Source organism: Saimiri boliviensis, chromosome 4 (genome assembly GCF_048565385.1).
Source record: "Saimiri boliviensis isolate mSaiBol1 chromosome 4, mSaiBol1.pri, whole genome shotgun sequence".
In the NCBI taxonomy this organism is placed as follows: domain Eukaryota; kingdom Metazoa; phylum Chordata; class Mammalia; order Primates; family Cebidae; genus Saimiri; species Saimiri boliviensis.
This window is the reverse complement of record NC_133452.1, coordinates 18,723,478-18,748,826: the sequence shown is the minus strand read 5'-3', so window position 1 is coordinate 18,748,826 and position 25,349 is coordinate 18,723,478. Positions and strand designations below refer to the sequence as shown.

Genomic DNA, 25,349 nt, shown 5'->3' with positions numbered 1-25,349 from the left:
TGTCCAACCAAATAGTCTGGTAGCAGAGCCAGGATCCGCTCCCAAGCCGCCGCCTGCCAATCTTAGCCATAAGCCCTGTGGCCTCATTGTATAAGCTCAGCATTATGGACTGAAGGTTTGTATCTCCCCAGATTTACATGTTGAAATCCTAACCCCAAGGTGATGGTATCTGGAGATGGAGCCTTTTGGAGCTACTTAGATATCCTTATGAAAGGTGCCACTTCCCTTTCGCTATGTGAGGTTACAGGGAGCAGTCTGCAGTCCAGAAGAATCCAGGATTACCAGATCCCAACCACACTGGCCTCCTGATCTCTGACTTTCAGATTGTGGGAAATAAAAGTGCCTGTTGTTTACAAGCCATGGGTTTATATGTTTATATGGTGCTTTTATAGCAGCCTAAATGGACGAGGACAGGGAACAAAAGGTGTGATGTCTTCCTCACGCTTGTCAAAATCTTGGTCCTAAATATTCCCCTCATTGAGTCCATTTCTATTGAATGTGTTCAAATACCTTAGGATTCTCTGTTGGTGTCACCTTGATAGATGTCTTGCCGTTGGAATCTGATGCTGTTTTGATTCTTCATTCCTTGTGTAGCTCATGGACTCCTTTTGGTCTTCAGTCTTCTGCATATCTTGTAATGAGGACTCTCCATGTGAATCCATTTCCATTCAGTTTGCTGGGTTCTTATGAGCTCTTTCAGGCTAGAAACTCATGCCCTTGGCCGGGTGCAGTGGCTCATGCCTGTAATTCTAGTGCTGTGGGAGGCCAAGGTGGGAGGATCACTTGAGCCCAGGAGTTTGGGACTAGCCTGGGTAACACAGCAAGACCCCGTCTCTTACAAAAAAATGAAAATAAAGAAACTATCTAGGTGTGGTGCATGCCTGTCGTCTCAGCTACTCCAGAGACTGAGGCAGGAGGATCTCTTCACAGGAGGCTGAGGTTGCAGTGAGTCTCACCATTGACACTCCGACCTGAGTGACAGAGTGAGAGACCTCATCTTGAAGAATAGAAAAGAAAAGCTCGTGTACATCATTTCTGGGAAATTTTTTCTCCCATTTCCCTCTTTGTCCTTTTAACTGCTTCAAACATGTCGTTTTTGCCATAAATTCCACTGAAAAGACAGGTTTCTATTTCCTTGCTGTTAGAACACTTAGATACTTTAAATGTTATACATTCTAAACAGTAAACATACTTACACATAAATCTATACCTTTCATATGGTATTGCCTAGGTAAAGGCAATTTACCTAATCCTGGTATTGCCTTATTGAGTCCAATAAATATATGTGGACTCAGTAAGGAGAGAAATAATATTTATTCTACATCACTTTTGTTATTTGAGTTTTTAATGTTTATTTTCCCCTGCTTTTTAAGTAATTTTAAAATTCTCCTTTAGTGTTTCTGTTGTATCATAACAATTCCTTTGAGAAACTATTCTTCAGAGTGTTTATCTTGGATTTTGAATAGAAATAACCATGTCTATACAAACATGTCCAATTCAACTGGGCCATAAAATTCAATTAGCTGATATTTATCTATGTGCACTGAACTCAGCAGAGACTGAGAATATGCTGAGTGCAGGAGAGCCTGCCCATCCTATAGATAGCCTGCCAGTGTCATGTAGAGTCAGAGAATGTACAGATAGACATGGATGGATCCCTATCTACCTATCTAAACCCATTATCTAGATATAGATAGATATCTAGTTACCGATACAGATATCTAGATAGATATGTCTCCTCTTTTTTTTTTTCTTTGAGACAGAGTTTCACTCTTGTTGCCCAGGCTGGAGTGCAATACCACGATTTTGGTTCACTGCAGCCTCCACCTCCCGGGTTCAAGCGATCTCCTGCCTCAGCCTCTGGAGTAGTGGGGATTACAGGCGTGTGCCACCTCGCCCAGCTAATATGTTGTATTTTTAGGACAGATGGGGTTTCACCATGGTAGTCAGGCTGGTCTCAAACTCCTGACCTCAGGTGATCCACCTGGCCTCAGCCTTTCAAAGTGTTGGAATTACAGGTGTGAGCCAACACACTCGGCCACATCTATTTTCTCTTTTACAGTTACCCAGTTGGGAGCTATAGTTTACTCAACTTTAAATTACCTTGGAGCATTTTAAGGAATGATAGGAGGTGGGGGCAATCTGGCTGCAACATCTGTCACCCCACTGACCGCCAGGGTTGATTTGGCTCATCTGGCTGGCTAGGTGGGCGCCCCCCTCCTCCCTCACTGCTCCACGGACGTCCCTCCTGAAGCTGTGCACTTGGTCGAGGAGGACAACCATCCCGGATAGGGGAGGACCGGTCTTCAGTCAAGGGTATACACGTAGCTGCGCTACCCTGTTAGAACTCCAAACACGCTCTCAAAGTCCATTTAAAGGAATAGCAATAGCATAGATTCTCCCTTCTATTTCATCTGTACTTTTCCAGCAAGAAGAAAAGAGACCCTACTGGTTTTTGGCTGATTTTCCTCCAAGGGTAATGCCAGGTTGAAGAGAAAATGAGAGGAGAGGAGAGGAGACCAGGGAAGGTTGAATTTGGTGTGCAAGTCGATTTTCCATTCTGGACACCCATATTTGGGTTAAATACCTAAGCATCCTTGGAGGAAGTCGAAGAGCCTAATACTGGTTTGAATTCTGGTGTCATGGTCCCCATCCCCTCCCTTTCAGGAAAGAAGAGGAAAGTAGCCCGCTTTATTGCAGCCATCTGTCCGCTGGTCCTGCCTCCAGACCGACCGCTGCGAGGCCTCTCCCATTCTCTTCCTGTGTCACTGCTTTGTTTCTATTTTTTGTTTTTTATAGAGATGGGGTCTTGCTGTGTTGCCCGGGCTGATCTCGAACTCCTAGCCTCAAGCAATCCTCCCATCTTGGCCTCCCAAAGTGCCGGGATTACAGGTGTGAGCCACCTCGCCCAACCTGTGTCACTGCTTTGTGCTCCCACTGTGGACCGCTGCTTCCGTTTTTTAATCCTCTCCCCATGTGGTTTCTGCTGCCACTTTCTCCCTGATCGCCCCAATCCCTGTCCATTCTCAGGGTCCTTTTTCAGATTCCCCTTCTTCAGGGTTCCAGACCATTCTTATTTCATGGACATATTCCATCCGGGTGATCCCACAGAGTCGAGTTGCATCCTTCATCTCATGGGCGCCATAACTTTGGACTCCGCCCTCAGCTTCGTCACCACCGCGTCCATCTGTTTTGTTCTGTCAGCCTCTTCTCCCCACCATCCCAGCCAGTTGCCTTTTCTAAATCACAGCCAGACTCGGTGCCACCATCCCTTGCCTCAAGCCTCCAGTGGTTGCCTGTAATCTTCAGAACCAGCAGCACAAAGTTCTTTTTTAAAGAAACAAATCCGCTTTTGTGAGCTATACTTCATATACCATGCAGTTGACTCATTTAAAGTACACAATTCAGTGGGTTTTGGTATATTCACAGAGTTGTATAACCATACGCACGCACAATCAACTGTGGGACATTTTCTTTTTTCTTTCTCTCTTTCTTCTTTTTTTTTTTTTGAGAGGGAGCCTTGCCTCCTGGGTTCCAGCAATTCTCATGTCTCAGCCTCCCGAGTAACTGGGATTACAGGAATGTACTACCACACCCGGCTAAATTTTGTATTTTTAGTAGAGATGAGGTTTCACTGTGTTGGCCAGGTTGGGCTCGATCTCCTGACTTCAAGTGATCTGCTTGCCTTGGCCTCCCACGTGTTGGGATTATAGGCATGAGCCACCATGTCCAGCCGGGACATTTTCATTACCTCATAAAGAAACTCCATCCTGGTTAGCTGTCACTCCCTCTCCCGCCCAAACCCCCAGTCCTGGGTAACCACTAACCACTTTATGTCTATAGATTTGCCTCTCGTAGACATTTCAAATAAATGGAAATAAACAACGGATGCTCTTTGGTAACTGACTTCTTTCACTTAAAGCTTTTTCAATGTTCATCTGTGTTACAGCATGTTTCAGTACCTTCTTTTTATTACTAACCCATTTCCATTAAATAAACTAAATTTTATTTATCACTGCATGAGTTGATAGATGTTTAGGTTGCTTCCACTTTTGGCTACTAGGAATACTAGGCTGTAATGAACATTGATGGAAATGTGTGTATGTGTATGGGTGTACATTTTCATTGCTCTTCGGTATATGTCTAGGAGAATTCCTGGGTCATATAGTAAATTTATGTTTAGCATTTTGAGGAACTACCAGCCTATTTTCCAAAGCAGCTGTACCATTTTACCTCCCCACTAGCAATGTACAAGGGTTCCAGTTTCCCCATTCGTTGTTATTGTGGTATCCCCTGCCCCCGCCACCTGTCCCCATTTTTTAAATCAGGCACATCAGCTTTATGTTGTTGTCTTTCATTTTGAGACGGAGTCTCACTCTGTTGCCCAGGCTGGAGTGCAATGGCGCGATCTCATCTTACTGCAACTTCCACCCCTCTGGGTTCAAGCAGTTCTTGTACCTCAGCCTCCTGAGTAGCTGGGATTATAGGTGCCCACCACCACACCCAGCTAATTTTTATATTTTTAGTAGAGACGGAGTTTTGCCATGTTGGCCAGGCTGGTCTCAAACTCCTCACCTCAGGTGATCTCCACCTCGGCCTCCCAAAGTGCTGGGATTACAGCCACTGCATCCAACCTGTTCTTTTTTCTCTTTTATTATCGTCCTCCAAGTGGGTGCGAGGTGGTTTTGATTTGCATTTTTCTAACGGCCAACAACGCTGGACATACTTTCATGAGCTCATCAGTCATTTGTGTTTTTTCTGTAGAAAAATGGCTACTCAGATTCTTTGCTCACTTTTAATGGATAATTTGACAAAGCCTTTAACATGTCATTCAAAACACTTTATAAATATTTTTAGTTTTATCTCCAGTATTGTCTTTCCCTTAACCCCCCAACCCTCCCCAGACCTCCTCAAGTAGACTCCGAGCCTCATAGCTGTAAGGAACCCACTCATGATTGCCCAGATGTCCTGCTCTTGGTGTCTCTGTCCATGCTCTTTCCTCACTATGGGCCACCTTCCTTTGTGCCCCAGCTAGGGAATGTCCCCCATCCCTTCAGACACTGGCTCTAAGGTTATCTCAGAGGTCAGCCAAACTGGAGCTGCCCATTCCTGCCTTTGGGTATGTCCACCACCCACGACTGAGCTCCCCAAGGCAGGGACAGTATCTGATTAATCCCTGGGTGTTTTGAGTAATAAATATAAAGCAACAACTTGGTAAATATTTGTTGAGTGTGCCAGGCATGGTGGCCCACACCCGTATCCCAGCACTTTGGGAGGCTGAGGCGGGTGGCTCACGAGGTCAAGAGTTAGAGACCATCCTGGCTAACACTGTGAAACCCCATCTCTACTAAAAATACAAAAAATTGGCCAAGCTGGGTGGCTCATGCCTGTAATCCCTGTACTTTCGGAGGCCAAGGCAGGTGGATCACAAGGTTAAGAGATCAAGACCAGCCTGGCCAACATGGTGAAACTCTACCTCTACTAAAAATACAAAAATTAGCTGGGCGTGGTGGTGTGCACCTGTAGTCCCAGCTACCTAGGAGGCTGAGGCAGGGGAATTGCTTGAACCCTGGAGGCGGAGGTTGTAGTGAGTCAAGATCATGCCACTGCACTCCAGCCTAGGTGACAGAGTGAAACTCCATCTCAAAAAAAAAAAAAATTTGGTGAGTGAACTCTTCAGATTTGGGAAAACACATTTTCTGTCATCCACCATGTATTATACAGCAAAATTTTCCCTGTAATTCTTGTTTTGGATGGTGATGTCTTCCTCTAAAAATCCTGATTTAACAAAAGCAGAGAATGGAAATGATACAAGAAAGTCGCCTGCATTGGACAGTGACCTCAGGTCTCATCTCCACTCCTGCTTTTATCCTGATGGATGACTTTTCTTTGTGAATGCAGACACGCAGAGGCTCGCTGGGCAGCTGCACCACGCACCCTGTCCCTGATCATTCTTAGAGGCAGAGATCAAAGGAGACCCATTGGCTGAGAGAGTCTACAACTTGCACATGCTCTATTGCTCTGCCTTGCGATTTTAATTGCCTTTTTAAGAATATCAGCCCGGACACAGTGGCTCACGCCTGTAATCCCAGCACTTTGGGAGGCTGAGGTGGGCGGATCACCTGGGGTCAGGAGTTGGACACAGTCTGGCCAACACGGTGAAACCTGTTCTCTACTAAAAATACAAAAATTAGCTGGGCGTGGTGGCGGGCACCTGTAATCCCAGCTACTGGGGAGGCTGAGGCAAGAGAATCACTTGAACCTGGGAGGCGGAGGTTGCAGTGAACCGAGATTGCGTCATTACACTCAAGCCTAGATGACAAGAGTGAGACTCTGAGTTTATATATATATTTATATATAAAATCAGTTGTGTTCGTGTCTTCATGAATGTCATAAAAAGAAATGTTTAAGTGCCAACATCGAACAGCAGTACAGTGGCCTTTGAAAGTGTTGTTTAGGGTATTAAATGTGTGAGTAATGACATTTTGTGTGTTTTTAATTTTTTTTTCTTAACCAGCTCGGTGGAATAGCTGTTGCTTGTCCCATTGTTAGACTTTGGGCTGATAGAAAGGAGAGGAGCTGGAGATTCGTTTAGCTGTGCAAGGGCAGACTCGATTTCAGAAGAGGCACCAGATGATAGCCCTGCGGGTCCCCAGCCGCTGGTGCTGAGAAATGATGCAGAGCTGAGCCCTCAGATCCCAGATCACCTGCAGCTCCTGGGGCATCTCTAGAGAAGGGACTTATTAATGTAGACCCTGATGCAACGTCCCAAGTCGTCTTTATCCGTGATCTGCACAGCCAAGACCCTCTGGGGCTGGGATTGGGAGGAGAGGAATGGCGGAGCTGCCTGCCCCGGTGGCTCTGTGGACTCCAGAGGGATGGTCGGTACCAGCAGCATTTCACACACACCAGACTCATTGTCACTATTAACGCAATTTGTGAACTAGAGTTGAGACTTCTCTAGAGAGGATCAAAGGTTAGGAAGCTGCTTAGTGGCTGGGTCTGGGAGGCAGCTTCCAGGCAATGTCTCACTGAGTCAAGACACAGCCCATCACTCCCTGTTCCCGCCAGGCCGGGAATTTGCCGGGATATGAAACGGAAGCCAGGTTTTTGGAGAGGCTGAAGCTGATTTTTTTTTTAACAAGGTTCGTTTGCCAGCAAGGAAGCGGCCTTCATGCCGCTCACTCTGGACCCCAGTGTGGTGAATCGCGCCTCCTGGTGCCCAAAAGGCGCAACTACGTGCCATGCCAGCCAGCTCTCCCGGACTTCAATTTTTCCAATTCTCATGTTCCTGGCCCACCCTTCTCTTTGCTGTGCCCACTGTGGTCCACGCCGAGGCTCCCCTCCCTCCTCCCTGCCCCAGGCAGTCATGAACAAAATCTTCATTCTCTGAAGAGAAGTGCAATAGTAAAACTTTTCTGTTTGCGTAGGGGAAGAGCTGCTGTTAATGGGGTCAGGCAGGCAAGGAAGGCATGACGTGATAAATAAGAAAATGATGAAAGATGGGGACAAACCCAGGGGACCTGATGGACCTACCCTAACAAAAAATTGGTGTACAAAAAAAGTGTATTAAAATTGTGAGAGCACACCAACTTATTCATCACTCGTGTCTTTATAAAGAACAAACCTGAAGCTTCAATGAGAAAGAACTGAAATATTCTAGGGCTGCCTGAAATCTGAACTTTTAACATAGGCTTTGATTTCTGAGTTGTGTGCTTGCATATTAGAGATGTTATCGTGTCTAAAGATTGGAATATGGCATAGTTTAAAGATTGGAATATGGCATAGTTTGATCTAAAAGATTAACTTCTGCCATTTAGAAAAGACTTCATGCTCGTCTACTTTTTTTGGAGACAGGCCTGGTAGCTCTGTAGCCAGGCTGGAATGCAATGGCGCCATCTTGGCTCACTGCAACCTCCGCCTCCCGGGTTCAAGCGATTCTCTTGCCTCGGCCTCCCGAGTAGCCAGGACTACAGGCGCCTGCCACCATGCCCAGATAATTTTTGTATTTTTAGTAGACACAGGGTTTCACCATGTTGATCAGGCATGTCTTGAACACCTGACCTCAGGTGATCCACCCGGCTGGGCCTCCCAGAGTGGTGGGATTACAGGCGTGAGGCACCACATCTGGCCTCAAGTCTGCTTTTTAAAAGTTGTCTTGGTCAAGTGTTGAAGATAGCTCCTAACAGCCCTTCTCAAAAAAAAAAAAAAAAAAAAAAAAAAAGAAAAAGAAAGAAAAAAGAGAAAGAAAGAGTTCAGGAAACAGCACTACTGAGAGTTTGCAATCTTCAGATCAGTGCAGCGTGTGTGAATGTGTAAGACACAGATGGTGAAAATATAAGTGCTACAGATGCCAAGAAGGGACAGTGTTTTGCACCACACCAACCTTTGAACAAACGTAAGGTTGCAGAATGCAGTCTTAAAACGGAAGGAGAATTCAATGTCTGTGTGGTTATTTCCTTGAAATGATTGAAAAAGCTGAGATACAGAAGCATTAGCAAATCGGTGCCAGGAAGGAAGTCACCTTTTAGACCCAGTGCCGCGGATCTAGCTTCGAACTCATGCCCAGCACCCTTTAAACCCTCCCGGGACTCCGCATAGCCGCTGAGCGCGCCCAGAGCTCAGCTCGGGGGAGGGCTTTGGGATGAAGCACGTGACCCCCGCCTGTGTAGTCGGGGCCGGGAAGTTTGCGCTCCCGAAGTCCTGGAGCGCAGCGAGGGAGGGGCCAGCGCCAGGCCGCCGGTGGGGGGCGGGGTGGGAGCGTGGGTGGGGGGCGGGGTCCTCCTATAATTAGCTGGGGAAAAGCATCCGTGCCCCGCTTTTTGCAGCGGCAGCTCCGAGGGCACCTCGGGTTCTCCCCGATCCTCCAGGGGCGGCTGGGCGCTCGGTCCGCTCTGATCCCGTCGAGACCCCCCCGGGGCTGGCGGGAAGGAGAGGAGGCGTCTGCCGGGGAGGGCAGGGACCGGCTCAGCCCGTCTGCTGTTCGGTAGCGCTCCCTAAACTATGCTGGGGACCATCACGATCACAGGTAAGGCACCAGCCAGGTCGCCTTTGTCTTCCGACGGCAGGCGCGGGGCGGGGAAAGCGCTTTTCATTCCGCGGAATGATGAGCCTTTGGTGGGGAGCCTGGAGGTCAGGGGCTGGACCGTTGCTGGCATTTATTTTTCTCCGCGTGCTGACTTTTTCATCAGAAGACCATTCTCTCTGGGGCTCAGCAAGAACCAAACAACCTCAGCGTTTCACTTTTGGCTGAGCTGGAATCTTCTTGACTGTGCCTAGAGGAGACTTTGTATTTTGTCAGGGGTTGTACATTTTCCCCTTGGGGAGAGAAGATGTGGGGAGGAGCAAGAGCAGGCGACTGGTTAGAAATCTGTATGTGTGTGAATTTGGAAATAGGTTGTGAAAGCTTAATCTCCCGCCGTAGTCATTAACCAAATACATTCTTCTTCTGGAGAAATTACAAGTGTTTTTGCATTTTGACTGGTTTATTAGGAACTTTGAATAAAGGTACACTTGGTGATTTAGGGAGTTAACATTTAGCTCTGTTTAAGTGGTGGTTTTAATAAAGCCATCGTTATTATAAAATTGGTGACTAGCAAGCAACACCATTTAGGCAATGAATAGTTTAAAAAAAAAAAAAAAGGCATGTTTCTTTAGTTTACTTTCTAGGAATCTGGCCGTGAGTAGGAATTATAATACTCAATACCTACTTCTAGCAAATAACTTACACGCATCAAACTTTTAGAATGCTCTTTCAGCTCCTCTAACTTGACATTTGATAGTGTTATGCCATCATACCGTGCCCTAACCTGCGAGTTTTCTCTTCCTTCCATCAAGAAAATTAAACTCATTTGCTAATTTAACTTTATAGAAACAGCGCTTCTTTAAATATTTGAGATTACTGTTGCCAAATCTACATTTTAAAAAAAGCAACTATCGAATGTCTAGGACTTAAAATTTTCTCAATGCAACTGCTCCTGCAAAGCCTTGCGCTCCTGTGGAATTTTAAAAGAATGTGAAACTTTAGCAAAACTGAGTGCCTCTCACTTCCTATAGATTAGCTTGTTTACTTTGAGATTTCCTTAAAATTCACACCCCCCCCCCCCGTGTTGACTTGGCTAACCTTTCTGCCATTTACCTAGCTTGAAAGTTTATGCCATATCTAGAAACTATTAATAAATAGGCTGTACAAAATGAAAAACTTTAAAACACAAAAATCTCCATTTTTCCACAGGTTAATTTTTCTATGAATGAAATATGCAAATGTGTATTGTATGGCCTCACAACTGGGGGTGGTGCTTCTGAGATCATGACTTTTCTGAGTACCTCTTGGGTACAACATGATTTTTATTATATTCACTGATCGATTAGTCATACACTGAGATTTTAAAAATTATTTTTATTTGCTACTGCAAATCACACTGAGATTCTTATGGTAAAAGAAGGTGGTCGTTTTAGCAGTAATTAAAGGTTAATAAACTTGGAGCACTTAAGGGGTCTTTGAAGAGTTGGCTCAGATAATCCCAGTGGAATGACAAATGAATGGAAATAGTTGAAAGGACTAATTTTTAAAGCAAAATCAGGTAATTGGCCCTATTGTTAACTGAATTTACTTTTCTCACAATGTGGGTGTGGAGGATGTGGCAAAATCTTGCACTTTTTCTTGGTAATAAGAAAGTGTACAGAAAATCTTTACTCCAAAAATTTAACAGCAAAAAACCTTAGTAGTGGAAGAAGTAAAAATGAAAGGGACTTTCGGCTGTCATTTGCTTTTTTCCTCTGTAAGTTATTCCGTTGGGGAAGATTCACCATCATCATCTTTAAATAGTTGCTCAGGTTCTTGAAAAACCATGAGGGCTTTAAAAACTGACAATAAGGTTTAATGAAATACTAAAGGTCTCTTGCATCTTTGAGATTACTCATTTACATACTATGGAAGATAACTGTGTTTCTCTTCAGTACTATGCTACCTTCGGAGGAGGCGTGTGTTTAAACTTTGCAATTCATTAACAGGACTGATGACATTTTGTAGTAACTATTTAGGAACGAGTTTGCATTTCTGAAAGTAAGGAAAAGCTGACCCTTAATACTGTTATCCCCCCCACCACACACATACACACACACAATCTGGTTTACACAAACCACTAAAATGAATGCAGTGGAAATTGAATGATGAAATGATTGCTTATTCACGTTCCATACTGTTGCCATTCTTGAGGTCTCTTTGTCTCACATCCCATTTGCAATCAGTAAGTTAGCTTGGAAACAAGAAATAAGTGATGTGACATGATGATGATCATCCCCTTCCCCACTCACATGGTAATGGCATGCCAGCCAAAAAAAAAAAAAAAAAATGCTTTTTTTCCCTTTTTTTTTTTTTTTGAGACAGAGACTCACTTTGTTACCCAGGCTGGAGTGCAGTGGCACACTCTCAGTTCACTGCAATCTCCACCTCCTGGGTTCAAGCAGTTCTCCCTGTCTCAGCCTCCCGAGTTACTGGCTGAGGCACTCACCACCACGCCCAGCTAATTTTTGTATTTTTAGTAGAGATGGGGTATTGCCATGTTGGCCAGGCTGGTCTTGAACTCCTGACCTCAGGTGATCCACCTGCCTCAGCCTCCCAAAGTGCTGGGATTAAAGGCATGAGCCACCACACCTGGCTAAAAAAATGCTTTTTGAATTAAGCAAGTATCATCTTTCTGTTTTCTCTAAGTCACCCACATTACTGAAACTGGTAATATTGATACTTTGCAAACCGTAGAGTATCATGAGAAATAGGGACATTATTCTTTAAAGTACCAACTGGGGAAGAATCAATCCTCCAACATTCATGTTAGTTCTAGATTATTTATAATGTACTTCCCTATGCAGATAATTTTTACAAGAGAAAAAAAAATACCTTGCACATGGCTATTTCACATCTGCTATGGAGACAGATTCCTTGTCAAAAGACTTTGGAGACAAGAAGTTGATACTTTCACAACTGCTAGATTAATAACTACCACTTCCTGAGCACCTAGTCTGGCAGATGTTCAGCACTTTGTGGGTGTTATCATTTATTCCTCACAATACTGCAAAAAGTGGTCGTGTAACCCTGTTTCTATCATGAAAGTGAGCTTCTTGTGATTTGGTAATTACCCAAGGTTTCACAGCTAGTAAGAGCCTAATGGTAGCGTACCTTGCAAAAGACCTCTTTCTCGTTGTGAAGATGCTAATATTTGTTTAGCGACGTCCACATTCTTAGATGCCGCCCGGATGTTTAAGGGATCATAAAACATCAATATCAAGACCAGGGATGGGGTTGAGCACAGTGGCTTATTCCTGTAATGCCAACACTTTGGGAGGCCGAGGCAGGTGGATCGCTTGAGTCTAGAGAGTTCGAGACCAGCATGGTCTACACAGAGGAGACCTCCTCTCTATAAAAAATTAAAAACCTAGCTGGGCATGGTGGTGCGTGCCTGTAATCCCAGTTACTTGGGAAGCTGAGGTGGGAGGTTCACTTGTGCCACTGCATTCCAGACTGGACGACAGAGCAAGACCCTGTCCTTACCTCACCCCCCAAAAAAAAACCCAGGTCCAATGATGATGTCACCTGTATGCTTCTGTATGGCATTTTTGCTTCTCTGAGTTTGAGTGTATCTCCGCTTGGAGGCTGTGTGGTTAATGAGCTTTAGAACAAGGGAAGTTGGGTGTGTAGCACATGGGGGTGCATTTAGAATGCAGAGAATTCCTGGAAAAATTCCAGGACAGTGCTGTGAATCTTGGGGAAAGTTAACTAGTTCCAGATGTCATGTAAGCCGTCCTGATGTGCCTGGGGACAGGGAGCCTGAAAAATGAACATGCCGTTTCTGCAATTTCGCACTTCTTTTTCTCTACCAAAGATGATGGTGGTGGTTGTCACTGAAACCTGATGGCTAAGTTTGGGATAAAAACATTAACATTTAATAATATATAATCAGCATATTCCTTTAAAGGTTTCTTTTTTTTTTTTTCTTTTGAGACAGAGTCTCACTTTCTTGCCTAGACTGGAGTGCAGTGGCACCATCTCGGCTCACTGCAACCTTCAGCTCCCAGGTTCAAGCAGTTCTGTCTCAGCTTCCTGAGTAGCTGGGACTACAGGCTCCTGCCAACCACACCAGGCTAATTTTTGTATTTTTAGTAGAGGCAGGGTTTCACCTTGTTGGTCAGGCTGGTCTCGAACTCCTGACCTCAGGTGATCCGCCCGCCTCAGCCTCGCAAAGTGCTAGGATTACAGGTGTGAGCCACTGGGCCAGCCTAAGGGTTTTTGTTTTTGTTTGTCCTTTAAACCTCTGAAGTAAAAGAAAACAAGTTATATTTTATCTCTTAATCTCTAAGTATTTGGAAAAGTCAGAAAAGAAAGGTGATGTTCCAGGTTTTGAACACACGGGCTGTGTCTACATCGTGTGGAGCTTGCAGGGCGGGAAGCGGGCAGCCAGCAGGGACCACTGCAGCTCAGCCCTACTTGGGATCACAGAGCCTTTGCAGCTTTGGGGGTGGGAGATTATGGATGTTTTCGAAAGGAAAATGTGTATTTGCACATATACATTACAAGACCTGGAGATTGATTTTATAAATTGAGATTCACAGAACATTTATCGAGATAAACCTGGGTTAATAGCAGGTAACACCTCAATGTGAAACAGTTCAGTAATTCTTGGCCAAAGTAAGATTTTTGTACATGAAATGATTTCAAGTTTTGGTTTCTTACTACATCATTAAAGATGCAACTTTTCAGCCGGGCGCGGTGGCTCACGCCTATAATCCCAGCACTTTGGGAGGGCGAGGCGGGTGGATCACGAGGTCGAGAGATCGAGACCATCCTGGTCAACATCGTGAAACCCCGTCTCTACTAAAAATACAAAAAATTAGCTGGGCATGGTGGTGCGTGCCCGTAATCCCAGCTACTCACGAGGTTGAGGCAGGAGAATTGCCTGAACCCAGGAGGCGGAGGTTGCGGTGAGCCGAGATCGCGCCGTTGCACTCCAGCCTGGGTAACAAGAGCGAAACTCGGTCTCAAAAAAAAAAAAAAAAAAAAAGATGCAACTTTTCATATATTTTCATTTTCACGTTTATTTGACTCCATTAATATTCCATAGGCCTTTTTTTTTTTTTTTCTTGAGATGGAGTTTTGCTCTTGTTGCCCAGGCTGGAGTGCAATGGTGTGATCTCGGCTCACTGCAACCTCCGCCTCCTGGATTCAAGCGATTCTCCTGCCTCAGCCTCACGAGTAGCTGTGATTACAGACATGTGCCACCACACCCGGATAATTTTGTATTTTTGGTAGAGATGGGGATTTCTCCATGTTGGTCAGGCTGGTCTCTAACTCCCCACCTCAGGTGATCTGCCCACCTCGGCCTCCCAAAGTGCTGGGATTACAGGTGTGAGCAACCATGCCCAACCAGGATTTTTTTTTTTTAACCTCAAAAGGGCTTGTTAAAAAAAAAAATCCTGGTTGGGCATGGTTGCTCACGCCTGTAATCCCAGCACTTTGGGAGGCCGAGGTGGGTGGATCACGAGGTCAAGAGATTGAGACCATCCTGGTCAACATGGTGAAACCCCGTCTCTACTAAAAATACAAAAAAATGAGCTGGGCATGGTGGCGCGTGCCTGTAATCCCAGCTACTCAGGAGGCTGAGGCAGGAGAATTGCCTGAACCCAGGAGGCGGAGGTTGCGGTGAGCCGAGATCGCGCCATTGCACTCCAGCCTGGGTGACAAGAGTGAAACTCCGTCTCAAAAAAAAAAAAAAAAAAAAAAAGGGGCTTGTTATGACAAAGCTGTTTAAAATATTAAAAAGCACCTATTAAAGATGTGTTATAGGCTAGGCGCGGTGGCTCAAGCCTGTAATCCCAGCACTTTGGGAGGCCGAGGTGGGTGGATCACGAGGTCAAGAGATCGAGACCATCCTGGTCAACATGGTGAAACCCCGTCTCTACTAAAAATATTTTAAAACATTAGCTGGGCATGGTGGAGCGTGCCTGTAATCCCAGCTACTCAGGAGGCTGAGGCAGGAGAATTGCCTGAACCCAGGAGGTGGAGGTTGTGGTGAGCCGAGATCGCGCCATTGCACTCCAGCCTGGGTAACAAGAGAGAAACTCCGTCTTAAAAAAAAAAAAAAAAAAAAAAAAAGATGTGTTATAATTTTTTTTACAATGTAGTATTTGAGGATAGTTTATACTCTTAAAAACAGGGTGAGAGGTGTTCACTCCATATCTTTTCTTCTCTGTTTTACTTTTCACACTTAATATTTAAGGTAACTTTCATTTAGCTTAGATAAACATAAAGCAAAAAGCTTACCCAAGTTCTTGGCAGTGATAACTTCAAATTATTTTTCCTTCCTGAAATTGTAGCATGAAGTAGCTTTATCCATATCTAGCCTTTATTTTTGCTGCATTTTTGTAAAAGTTTTGTTTTTAGGAGACGGGATCTCTGTCGCCTGGCTAGAGTACAGTAGCATGATCATAGCTCGCTGCAGCCTGGAACTCCTGGGCTCAAGGATCCTCCTGCCTCGGCCTCCCGAGTAGCTGGCACCCTACTGAGTAGCATGTCCAGCCCTGTGTCTTATATGCTCTATATCCAGGCAGAGATCCTTCCTTCTGGTATATTCAGAAAATTAAGTGAAAGAAAGCTCTTTGTACATCTTCTTTAAAATTATCTTTTCTTATGCCAAGGGCAGTGGCTCATGCCTGTAGTCCCAGCACTTTGGGAGGCTGAGGTGGAGGTCAGGAGTTCGAGACCAGCTTGGCCAAGATGGTGAAACCCCATCTCTACTAAAAATACAAAAATTAGCCAGGCGTGGTGGCGGACACCTGTAGTCCCAGCTCCTCAGGAGGCTGAGGCAAGAGAATTGCTTGAACTCGGGAGGCGGAGGTTGCAGTGAGCCAAGACTGTGCCACTGTGTTCCAACCTGGGCAACAGAGCAAGACTCCATTTAAAAAAAAAAAAATTTTTTTTTCTTTTCCAATTAACGTTTTCGGCAGATTGGCCCTGTCTCACACAAGCATGTGATTGGTGTCTCCACCCAGAAGAAGGGCACAGAAGTATGTGGTGTCTGTAGTAGTAGTCTCTTGAGAAACAAGGCGTCTATGGTGTTGTTTTCACTCATGGTTGATGTCGAAAGACCTGTCAATACTAGACATGTACCACATATGAGTTTGTGGCCTGTTGGAAGATTAGCCTTTTTCCTGCCCTTTGAAGTGTCTACAGGGTGGAAGAAGACCCGTGACCGGCAGAACAGTACAGAGACAGAGGTGCCTGTGAACTCGGGCTCCAGAGGCTTCTACAGGGGACACACCAACCACTCCCTTTGACATTTTGGCCATCTTTGTGACCTAGTGGGATGGTGGAGTCATTTCTAGCTGAACCTCAGCACCGGAGTATGTGAGCACCGTGACTGGACTTTCTGGGCATCTGAGAGACTTGGGTGGATAGCAGTGTTTTTCAAAACGTCAGGATCATTCAGTCACACTTGAGTTAAATTATACATCATGTGGAAAGGCCACTGCAAAATCAGTTGTTTCTATGGAAGAAGGTTTTGGGGGCATCAAAAAGTGCATCCCCTTATCGGTGATCCCGAATCAAAGATCGAGCTTTTTGATTTTCCTCTTTGTAGCCAGTTGGACAAATTTAAGGCAAATGAAAATGTCGTAGGAGTTTCGAAATCATAAATTAAAAGTGCGCTAGGCCAGGTGCAGTGGCTCACGCCTATAATCCCAGCACTTTGAGAGACTGAGGCAGGCAGATGACAAAGTCAAGAGATTGAGACCATTCTGGCCAACATGATGAGACCCCATCTCTACTAAAAATACAAAAATTAGGTGGGCGTAGTCATGCCCATCTGTAGGCCCAGCTACTCAGGAGGCTGAGGCAGGAGAATCGCTTGAACCTAGGAGGCTCAGGTTTCAGTGAGCTGAGACCGCGCCATTGCACGCCAGCCTGGCGACAGAGTGAGACGCCGTCTCCAAATAGAAAAAGGCGCATTAACGGAAGGCTGTGATGAAGCGTCATTGTGAATGGATTCCACCGTGCCAGGTCTGCACAGGTGAACACTGGCTGACTGGCTGCCAGTCCTGGAGGCCCCCTCCATTATTTTTAGAGGCCTCTTATCAATCACTTACTCCCTTCACTCCCAGTGGTGGAAGTGGGTTGAGCCTCTGGTCTGAGCCTCTCCTGCCTGGCGCCCCCACATCTTTTAGGCTGTTTTATAATGATAATGCATTTAACAGCCTGGTGCTGTGCTCACTGAGTAAGCTACAATCTTTAACCAGCATGCCGAGAGCATGTAAAAATACTTTCTCAGGCTGGGCGTAGTGGCTCACGCCTGTAATCCCAGCACTTTGGGAGGCTGAGGCGAGTGGATCACTGGAGATCAGGAGTTTGAGACCAGCCTGACCAACATAGTGAAACTCCGGCTCTACTAAAAATACAAAAATTAGCTAGGGGTGGTGGCGCGTGCCTGTGGTCCCAGCTACAGGGGAGGCTGAGGCAGGAGAATCCCTTGAACCCAGGAGGTGGAGGTTGCAGGGATTCCAGTGCCACTGCACTCTAGCCTGGGTGACAGAGCAAGACTCCATCTCAAAAAAAAAAAAAAAAGAAAATGCATCTCAATTTTTTGTATTGGTGATTTTCGGTAACTTCTGGTCCTGAAAATCAAGAGCTTTCTGCTTCCGCAGAGCTGAGAACTGTTCAATACTGCCCTCTTCTGTCCAAAACTCATTCAGGCATTTAGACAATGATTTTACACGGAAATGTTTGTGACAAAGCGTGATGGCGAAGATGGGACATTATCTAACCATGGGGACAGAAAAACAAATCGTGCAGCAATCAAGTCTTAGTTTTGAAGACTTCATTCGGAAAACAACACAAATAGTGATTATCTCTGGGTGTTGTCCTTATGAAAAATTTTCCCTATTCTGTAAAGTCTTCTACAATTTGATTATATTTGGACTTGGCAAAAAGTAATGAAAAATATGTCGTTCTATTCTGAAGAAAACAAGCAAAAAACCATTGAAATTTTTATTATTTTTATAGAAAGCCAAGTGATACTTCATCCTCATAACCAGCCTTTATGGGAAATACTGGTAGTGACTTATAGGTGTGGACACTAGAACAGAGATTTTCATTTTATTTTTATTTTACTGTATTATATTTTATTTTTTTGAAATGGGGGCTGACTCTGTCATCCAGGCTGGAGTGCGGTGGCACAATCTCGGCTCACTGCAACCTCCACCTCCCAGGTTCAAGCAATCCTCCTGCCTCAGCCTCCCAAGTAGCTGGGATTACAAGCATGTAGCACCACATCTGGCTAACTTTTGTATTTTTAGTAGCAATGGGGTTTGACCGTGTTGCCCAAAGTTGGTCTCAAACTCCTGACCCCAAAGTGATCCTCCTGCCTCAACCTCCCAAAGTGCTGGGATTACGTAAAGCTGTGAGCCACTGTGCCTTGCCTAATTTTATTTTAGATTCAGGGGATATGTGTATAGGTTTGTTACATGGATCTGTTGCAGAATGATGAGGTTTGGACTCTAGTGTACCCATCACCCAAGTGGTGAACATTGCACTCAATAATATTTTTAAACCCTCCCTCCCTTTTAGAGACCCCAGTGTCTGTTATTTCCATCTTTATGTCCCTGTGTACTCATTGTTTAGCCACCATTTATGAGAATATGCAGCATTTTATTTTGTTTCCGAGTTATTTTACTTAGGATAATGGCCTCCAGATCCACGCATGTTGCTGCAAAGGACATGATTTCATTGTTTTTTATGGCTGTATAGTGTTCCATGGTGTATATGGATTACATTTTCTTTATTCAGTCAACCTTGATGGACACTTGGGTGGATTCCATAAGTTTGCTAGTGTGAATAGTGCTGGAAGAAACATTTAAGTTTAAGTGCAGGCATCTTTTTGATAAATTGATTTTGTTTCTCTTATACAGATGCCACATAGTGGGATTGCTATGTGGAATGGTAGTGCTATTTTTTGTTCCTGAGACATCTCCATATTGCTTTCCGTAGCTCTCTTACTAATTTACATCCCCACCGGCAATGTATAAATGTTCCCTTTCCTCCACATCTATGCCAACATCTGTTGCTTTTCTGACTTTTTAATAATAGCCATTCTGGCTAGGCACGGTGGCTCATGTCTATAATCCCAGCACTTTGGGAGGCTAAGGCAGGTGGATCGCCTGAGGTCAGGAGTTCAAGACCAGCCTAACAAATATGGTGAAGCCCTGTCTCTACTAAAAATATAAAAATTAGCCAGGTATGGTAGTGTGCGCCTGTAGTCCGAGCTACTCAGGAGGCTGAGATGGAATTGCTTGAACCCAGGAGGCAGAGGTTGCAGTGAGCCGAGATGGCACCATTGCACTGCAGCCTGGTAGACAGAGCGAGACTGTCTCTAAATAAATAAATTAATAAATAAATAAAAGTCATTCTGACTGGTGCAAGATTGTTGTTTTAATTCGCATCTCCCTGATAATTAGTGACGCTGAGAATTTTTTCATGTTTCTTTGCCGCCGGTGTGCCTTCTTTTGAGAAATGTCTAACAACAGAGATGCTAAGAAACTTCCACAAGGGCCCGGTGCTAGCAAGTGGAACAGCGAAAATTTAAACACCAGTCTGTCCCCAGTACCTCTGCTCTTTAATTTTCTTCCCTTCTGCCTGAATTCGTTTTCTCTCTTTGGTGGGGGAAAGTTAAGTCATTTTCTTGTTGTTTAATACATAGATAAAATTTATGTCATGGTATGTAATATGAAGTGAATTTCTGATGTCCTCCTCTAAAATCAGATCAGGTAAGTCATCACTCCCCATTTTGTTGTTTCTATAATTTTTTTTTTTTTTTTTTTTTTTTTTGAGACGGAGTTTCACCCTTGTTACCCAGGCTGGAGTGCAATGGCACGATCTCGGCTCACCGCAACCTCCGCCTCCTGGGTTCAAGCAATTCTCCTGCCTCAGCCTCCTGAGTAGCTGGGACCACAGGCATGTGCCACCATGCCCAGCCAATCCCTCGCATTTTCAGTAGAGACGGGGTTTCACCATGCCGACCAGGATGGTCTCGATCTGTTGACCTTGTGATCCACCCGCCTCGGCCTTCCAAAGTGCTGGGATTACAGGCTTGAGCCACCGCGCCCGGCCGTTTCTATAATTTTTAATAGTTATCTGCTATTCCAAGTGCATTCTTCCAAGTGATTTTTTTTTTTTTTTTTTTAATGGTAACTTCAGGCTGGAATCATGCGGTGGCTCATGCCTGTAATCCCAGCACTTTGGGAGGCTGAAACGGATTGCTTTGAACTCAGGAGTTCAAGACCAGCCTGGCCAACATGGGAAAACCCTGTCTCTACTAAAAATACAAAAATTAGCCAGGCGTTGGTAGCTCACGCCCGTAGTCCTAGCTACTCAGGAGGCTGAGGCTGGAGAATCACTTGAGCCTGGAAGTGAAGGCTGCAGTGAGCCAAGATCACGCCATGATACTCCTACCTGGGCAATAGAGAGACACCTTGTCTCAAAAAAAAAGAAAAGAAAAGAAAAGAAAGTAAGAAAAAGAAAAAGAAAAAATTAGGAAAGCATCTGAAGGTAAATTACATAGATCATGGTCCTTTACCCCTAAATATTTCAGTGTGTATTTTCCAAGATTAGGGATATTCCCTCTCATAACCATAGTACAGTTATTGATGGTCATCAATATCATACATTTACATTATTACAGAACTTTCCTATAATCTGCTTCTAATTTTGTCAGTTAATCTAATTATGTCCACTTTAAAGCATTCCTCTTTGCATTACAAGATCCACCCACCCGAGGGTCAGAGATCAAGTGTTTATCATGTCTATTTAGCTTCTTTTAATCTGGAACATGTCTACAGCTTTTGTCTCTTAGACTTTGATATTTTCAAAGCATAAGTTCTGCTCTCTCCATTTCCGCCCATTCCTTATTTGATGTTTGTTTTGGCTAAATCAATTTAGGTTGCTTTTTTTTTTTTTTTTTTTTCCCGAGACAGAGTCTCGATCTGTTGCCCAGGCTGGAGTGCAGGGGTGCAATCTCGGCTCACTGCAACCTCCACTTCCCAGGTTCAGGCGATTCTCCTGCTTCAGCCTCTCCAGTAGCTGGGATTATAGGTGCCCACCAGCACACCTGGCTAATTTTTGTATTTTTAGTAGAAATTGGGTTTCACCATGTTGGCCAGGCTGGTCTCGAACTCCTGACTTCAGGTGATCCGCCTACCTCGACCTCCCAAAGTGCTGGGATTGCAGGCATGAGCCACTGCGGCTGGCAATAGATCACTCATTCTTAGCCAGAATACTACAAAGGTGGTGTTGTGTCCTTCTCAGGGTATTGCACACAGTGTCCGTCGGTCCCTTGTAGGCTGATGTTAAGGTGTTGTCTGATTTCTTCACTGTAGAATTAGGCTTTTCTCCCTTCCTTTCAACAATAAGCATGTCAATATCCTGCCTCTCTCCTCCATTTAGCACTTTGGCACCCATTGATTCTTGCTTTATCCAGCCTTCACCCTGATGGTTGTAAAATGACATCAGGTGATCTTTTGAATCACTATCCATGAGTGGGTGGGTAGGATGTATGCACTCTTTACTTTTCAAAAAGATACATGACTGTCACTATGAATAAACTCTGCCTTTCACACTGAAATAGATTCAAATGGCTGTCCACATTAGACAGAAAGCAGTTTTTCCAACTAAGTGTGGGAGTTGACATATTGAAGTACTTGTTCTTACCGTAAGTGGCACTTATGAACTATAAAAAGCTATAATGATTTCTGGAAAATAAGAATGTTTATGCATTAAAAGTGTATGAAATTAACTTCTTCAAAAAGACAGGCTGTGTATGTTGCTCCTTTAGTGCCTTTGCTCTAAGGACTCCCCAGCCAGCCTTTGGCCCTCCTGGGATACCTAACACACTTTCATGACGTTGGTCAAGTCATATGACTGCTTTTAGAAATAGACTTTTTTTTGAGTTGGAGTCTCGCTTCGACACATAGGCTGGAGTGCAGTGGCACAGTCTCGGCTTACTGCAACCTCCACCTCCAGGGTTCAAGCGATTCTCCTGCCTTAGTCTCTCAAGTAGCTGTGATTACAGGCATGTGTCACCATGCCCAGCTAATTTTTTTGTATTTTAGTAGCGATGGGTTCATTCACCATGTTAGCCAGGATGGTCTCCATCTCCTGACCTCGTGATCCGCCTGCCTTGGCCTCCCAAAGTGTTGGAATTACAGGCGTGAGCCAGCGTGCCCTGCCAAAAATATATTATTTTTAAGAGCAGTTTCAGGTTCACAGCAAAACTGAGTGGAGAGTTCGGAGAATTCCTCTATGTCCCTTACCCCCACACCTGCACGGCCTCCCTCCACCCTTATCAACATACCCCACCCGAATGGGTCATTGGTTACAATCAGTGAACCTACATTGACACATGGTCATCATCCAAAGTCCATAGTTTACAGTGGGGCTCACTCTTGGTGGTGTACCTCCTATGGGTTTGGGCCAATACATGGTGATGTGTACCCACCATGACAGCGTCATACAGAATGGCTTCACTGCCATAAAAATCATCTGTGCTTCACGTATCCATCCCTTCCTCCCCCCAACCCCTGGCAGCTACCACTCTTTTTACTGTCTCCATAGTTTTGTCTTTTTCAGAATGTCATAGAGTTGGCACGATACATTGCGTATCCTCCTCGGAGTGCCATCTTTCACTTAGGTATATACATTTAAGTTCCCTCCATGTCTTTGCATGGCCTGATAACTCAGTTCTTTTTAGTGCTGAATAATATTCCATTGTCTGAGGTACCACACTTCATCCACTCACCTACTAAAGGACATCTGATTGCTTCCAAGTTTTGGCAATTATGCATAAAGTTGCTATAAACGTCTGTGTGCAGATGTTTTGTGTGGACATAAATTTTCAACTCATTTGGATGAATACCAAGGACCATGAGTGCCAGATATGGTAAGAGTACGTTTAGTATTAAAAGAAACCGCAGACTGTCCTCCAAAGTGGCTGTACTATTTGCATTCTCACAGATGACTATTTTTGAAGTCCCAGTTGGAGGGACCAGGTAGGTGAGCTCCATCTTCTAGCCCTTAAGGCTCTATGACTGTAAGTGATGGCTTTGTAATGGGAACTTGAGCGATACCCTCGTTCTTATACTAATACTCAAGAACTTAAAGCTCTTGACAACCAAGGAACACCCACAAGCAGGTTCTGCCGCACCTTGGCCATTGCCGGACAGAACCCCTTTGTGTTTTTGCTTGATTCTGTCCTTTCGTGACATTGACATTTCAGGCCAGGCTGGTTGTGTTGCAGAACATCCTTCGTTGTGGATTTGTCTGTTTCCTCGTGATTGGATGCCATTACACATTTTGATCAGTAGTGCTACAAAGTTGAATTCTTGTCCTGAGTGCCTCACATCAGGAAGCACGATGACATCTGTTCCATCATCGAGGATAAGTCTGACCACTTGGTTAAGGTGGTGCCTGCCAGATTTCTCAATTGTTGAGGTCCCTTTTGTTTGTTTGTGTTTTTTTGTTTTTTGGGTTTCTTCTTTGAGACAGTCTTGCCCTGTCTCCCAGGCTGGAGTGCGGTGGTAAGATCTTGGCTCACTGCAACCTTCACCTCCCAGGTTCAAGCGATGCTCCTGCCTCAGCCTCTCGAGTAGCTGGGATTACAGACATGAGTCACCACACTCGGCTATTTGTGTGTGTGTGTGTGTGTGTGTGTGTGTGTGTGTGTGTGTGTGTATTTTTAGTAGAGATGGGGTTTCACCATGTTGGCCAGGCTGGTCTCGAGCTCCGACCTCAGGGGATCCACCTTCCTGGGCCTCCCAAAGTGCTGGGATTATAGGCATAAGCCACCGCGCCCGGCTTTTTTTTTTTTTTTTTTTTTTTTTTTTTGTATTTTTAGTAGAGATGGAGATGGGGTTTCACCATGTTGGCCAGGCTGGTCTCGAACTCCTCACCTGCCCTCCTGGGCCTCCCAAAGTGCTGGTATTACAGTCGTGAGCCACCGCGCCGGGACTCGAGGCCCCCCGTCTTTTTTTTTTTTCCTTAAATTAAGTGTCAGGGATGTTCAGCGGCGGCTTGGCAGTGAGTTAGCAGGATGGTTTTCGGCCTCAGCGGGCTTGGGTTCGAAGGGACCCCACGGGGGCGGTGCGCAGCGCCCCGGGGGATTTTTCTGGAGGCCGAGGGTGGGCGCCGCGCGCGGGGAGGCTGCGTCCTTTGTGACGTTCGCGGCCGGCGCCCGGGCCCAGGCTCCCGCGAGCGATGGCAGCCCGGAGGGGCGCGCTGGGCCTCGCGGGACGCTGTTGGGCTGCCCCTGCCGGCGGGCGCTGGGCACCATGCCCTGGTGGGGTAACCTCTGCTGTGAGTAGCGCGCGCCCCCCAGCGGCCGTTTGCCCCTCGGCCATGGCGGACACCGAATCCCCAGGGCCAAGGATCCCTTAGGACCGCCCGAGATGGGTGTGTGGGTTTTCCAGCCTCCTCCTTCCCGTCCCAGGTTTGGGATAGTCTCGCTGCTGGCCACAGCGCGCAGGGACAGGTCGGGAAGGGCCAGCGCCTGTGGCATCCCGGCCCAGGCTGCAGAGCCGCCCGCTTCCCGTGATCTTGCCCCAGGCCCCCAGGCCCCCCAGGCCCCCAAGCCCCAGAAAGGAAAGGCTTCGTTCTGGGTCCAGTGACACAGGTGCCAAAACGCTCTGCGCTGGCAGCCTACCTCCTCCAGGGAGATAAGAGGGAAACACTTTAATTCAGCCGCAGTCCCAGGGATGCCTCAGGGTGGGCCCCACTTCCCGCCACCAGAGGACACTGCCCAGAAGACTCTGCCTTGGGCCATTGGAATGGACGTGGCTGTGGCCGTGGTCTCTGCGGAAAGTGGGCGGCAGGGCAGGTCTAGGATGACCCAGACCTCAAAAAGTCACCAGGATTTAGCAAAGTTGCCCTCACTGGGGGGCCTGAGGGCCAGCAAAGTGTTGGACGCAGAACAGAATGCAACAGGCCTCAACACTTGAGCTGCCGCATGCGGAGAGGAGCCGGGTGATGAGACAGGGACTGAGGAGTAGTGTCTAGGCTTCTATGCGGACTCCAAGCCCAGTGGGTGGCCACAGGATTGCCTGTGTGTAGGGGTCCGGATCTCATCTCAACAGTTGCAGGTGCAGGTACAGGCACGTGCCAGGCTAGGTAGGTCAGAATATTCTCTAGGCCCTGGAGCCATTAGGAGTCGACAGCCTGGCGCTGTGATAGCAGCGGTATTTTAGGAAGCAGGTCACCCAGCATGGAGTGTGTGGAGGGCCCCAGCACAGAGGGTACTTGGAGGCCGAAATCAGGTGAA

The 25,349-nt window shown here is 45.8% G+C and overlaps 1 protein-coding gene across 2 annotated transcripts in view; it reads left to right on the top strand.

Annotated features, from left to right (window-relative positions):
* AKAP12 (A-kinase anchoring protein 12) overlaps positions 1 to 25,349 on the top strand; it is a 115,869-nt gene that overhangs the window by 77,867 nt on the left and 12,653 nt on the right. Inside the window, exon 1 of one of the 2 annotated variants that reach the window (XM_074397276.1) lies at positions 8,824 to 9,028. The exons of the other annotated variant lie outside the window; for it this stretch is intronic. Within the exon in view, the coding sequence (XP_074253377.1) occupies positions 9,004 to 9,028 (25 nt within the window). The 5' untranslated portion in view covers positions 8,824 to 9,003. Of the gene's footprint in view, positions 1 to 8,823; positions 9,029 to 25,349 lie in introns of those variants that run through there. 2 annotated transcript variants of the gene reach the window in all.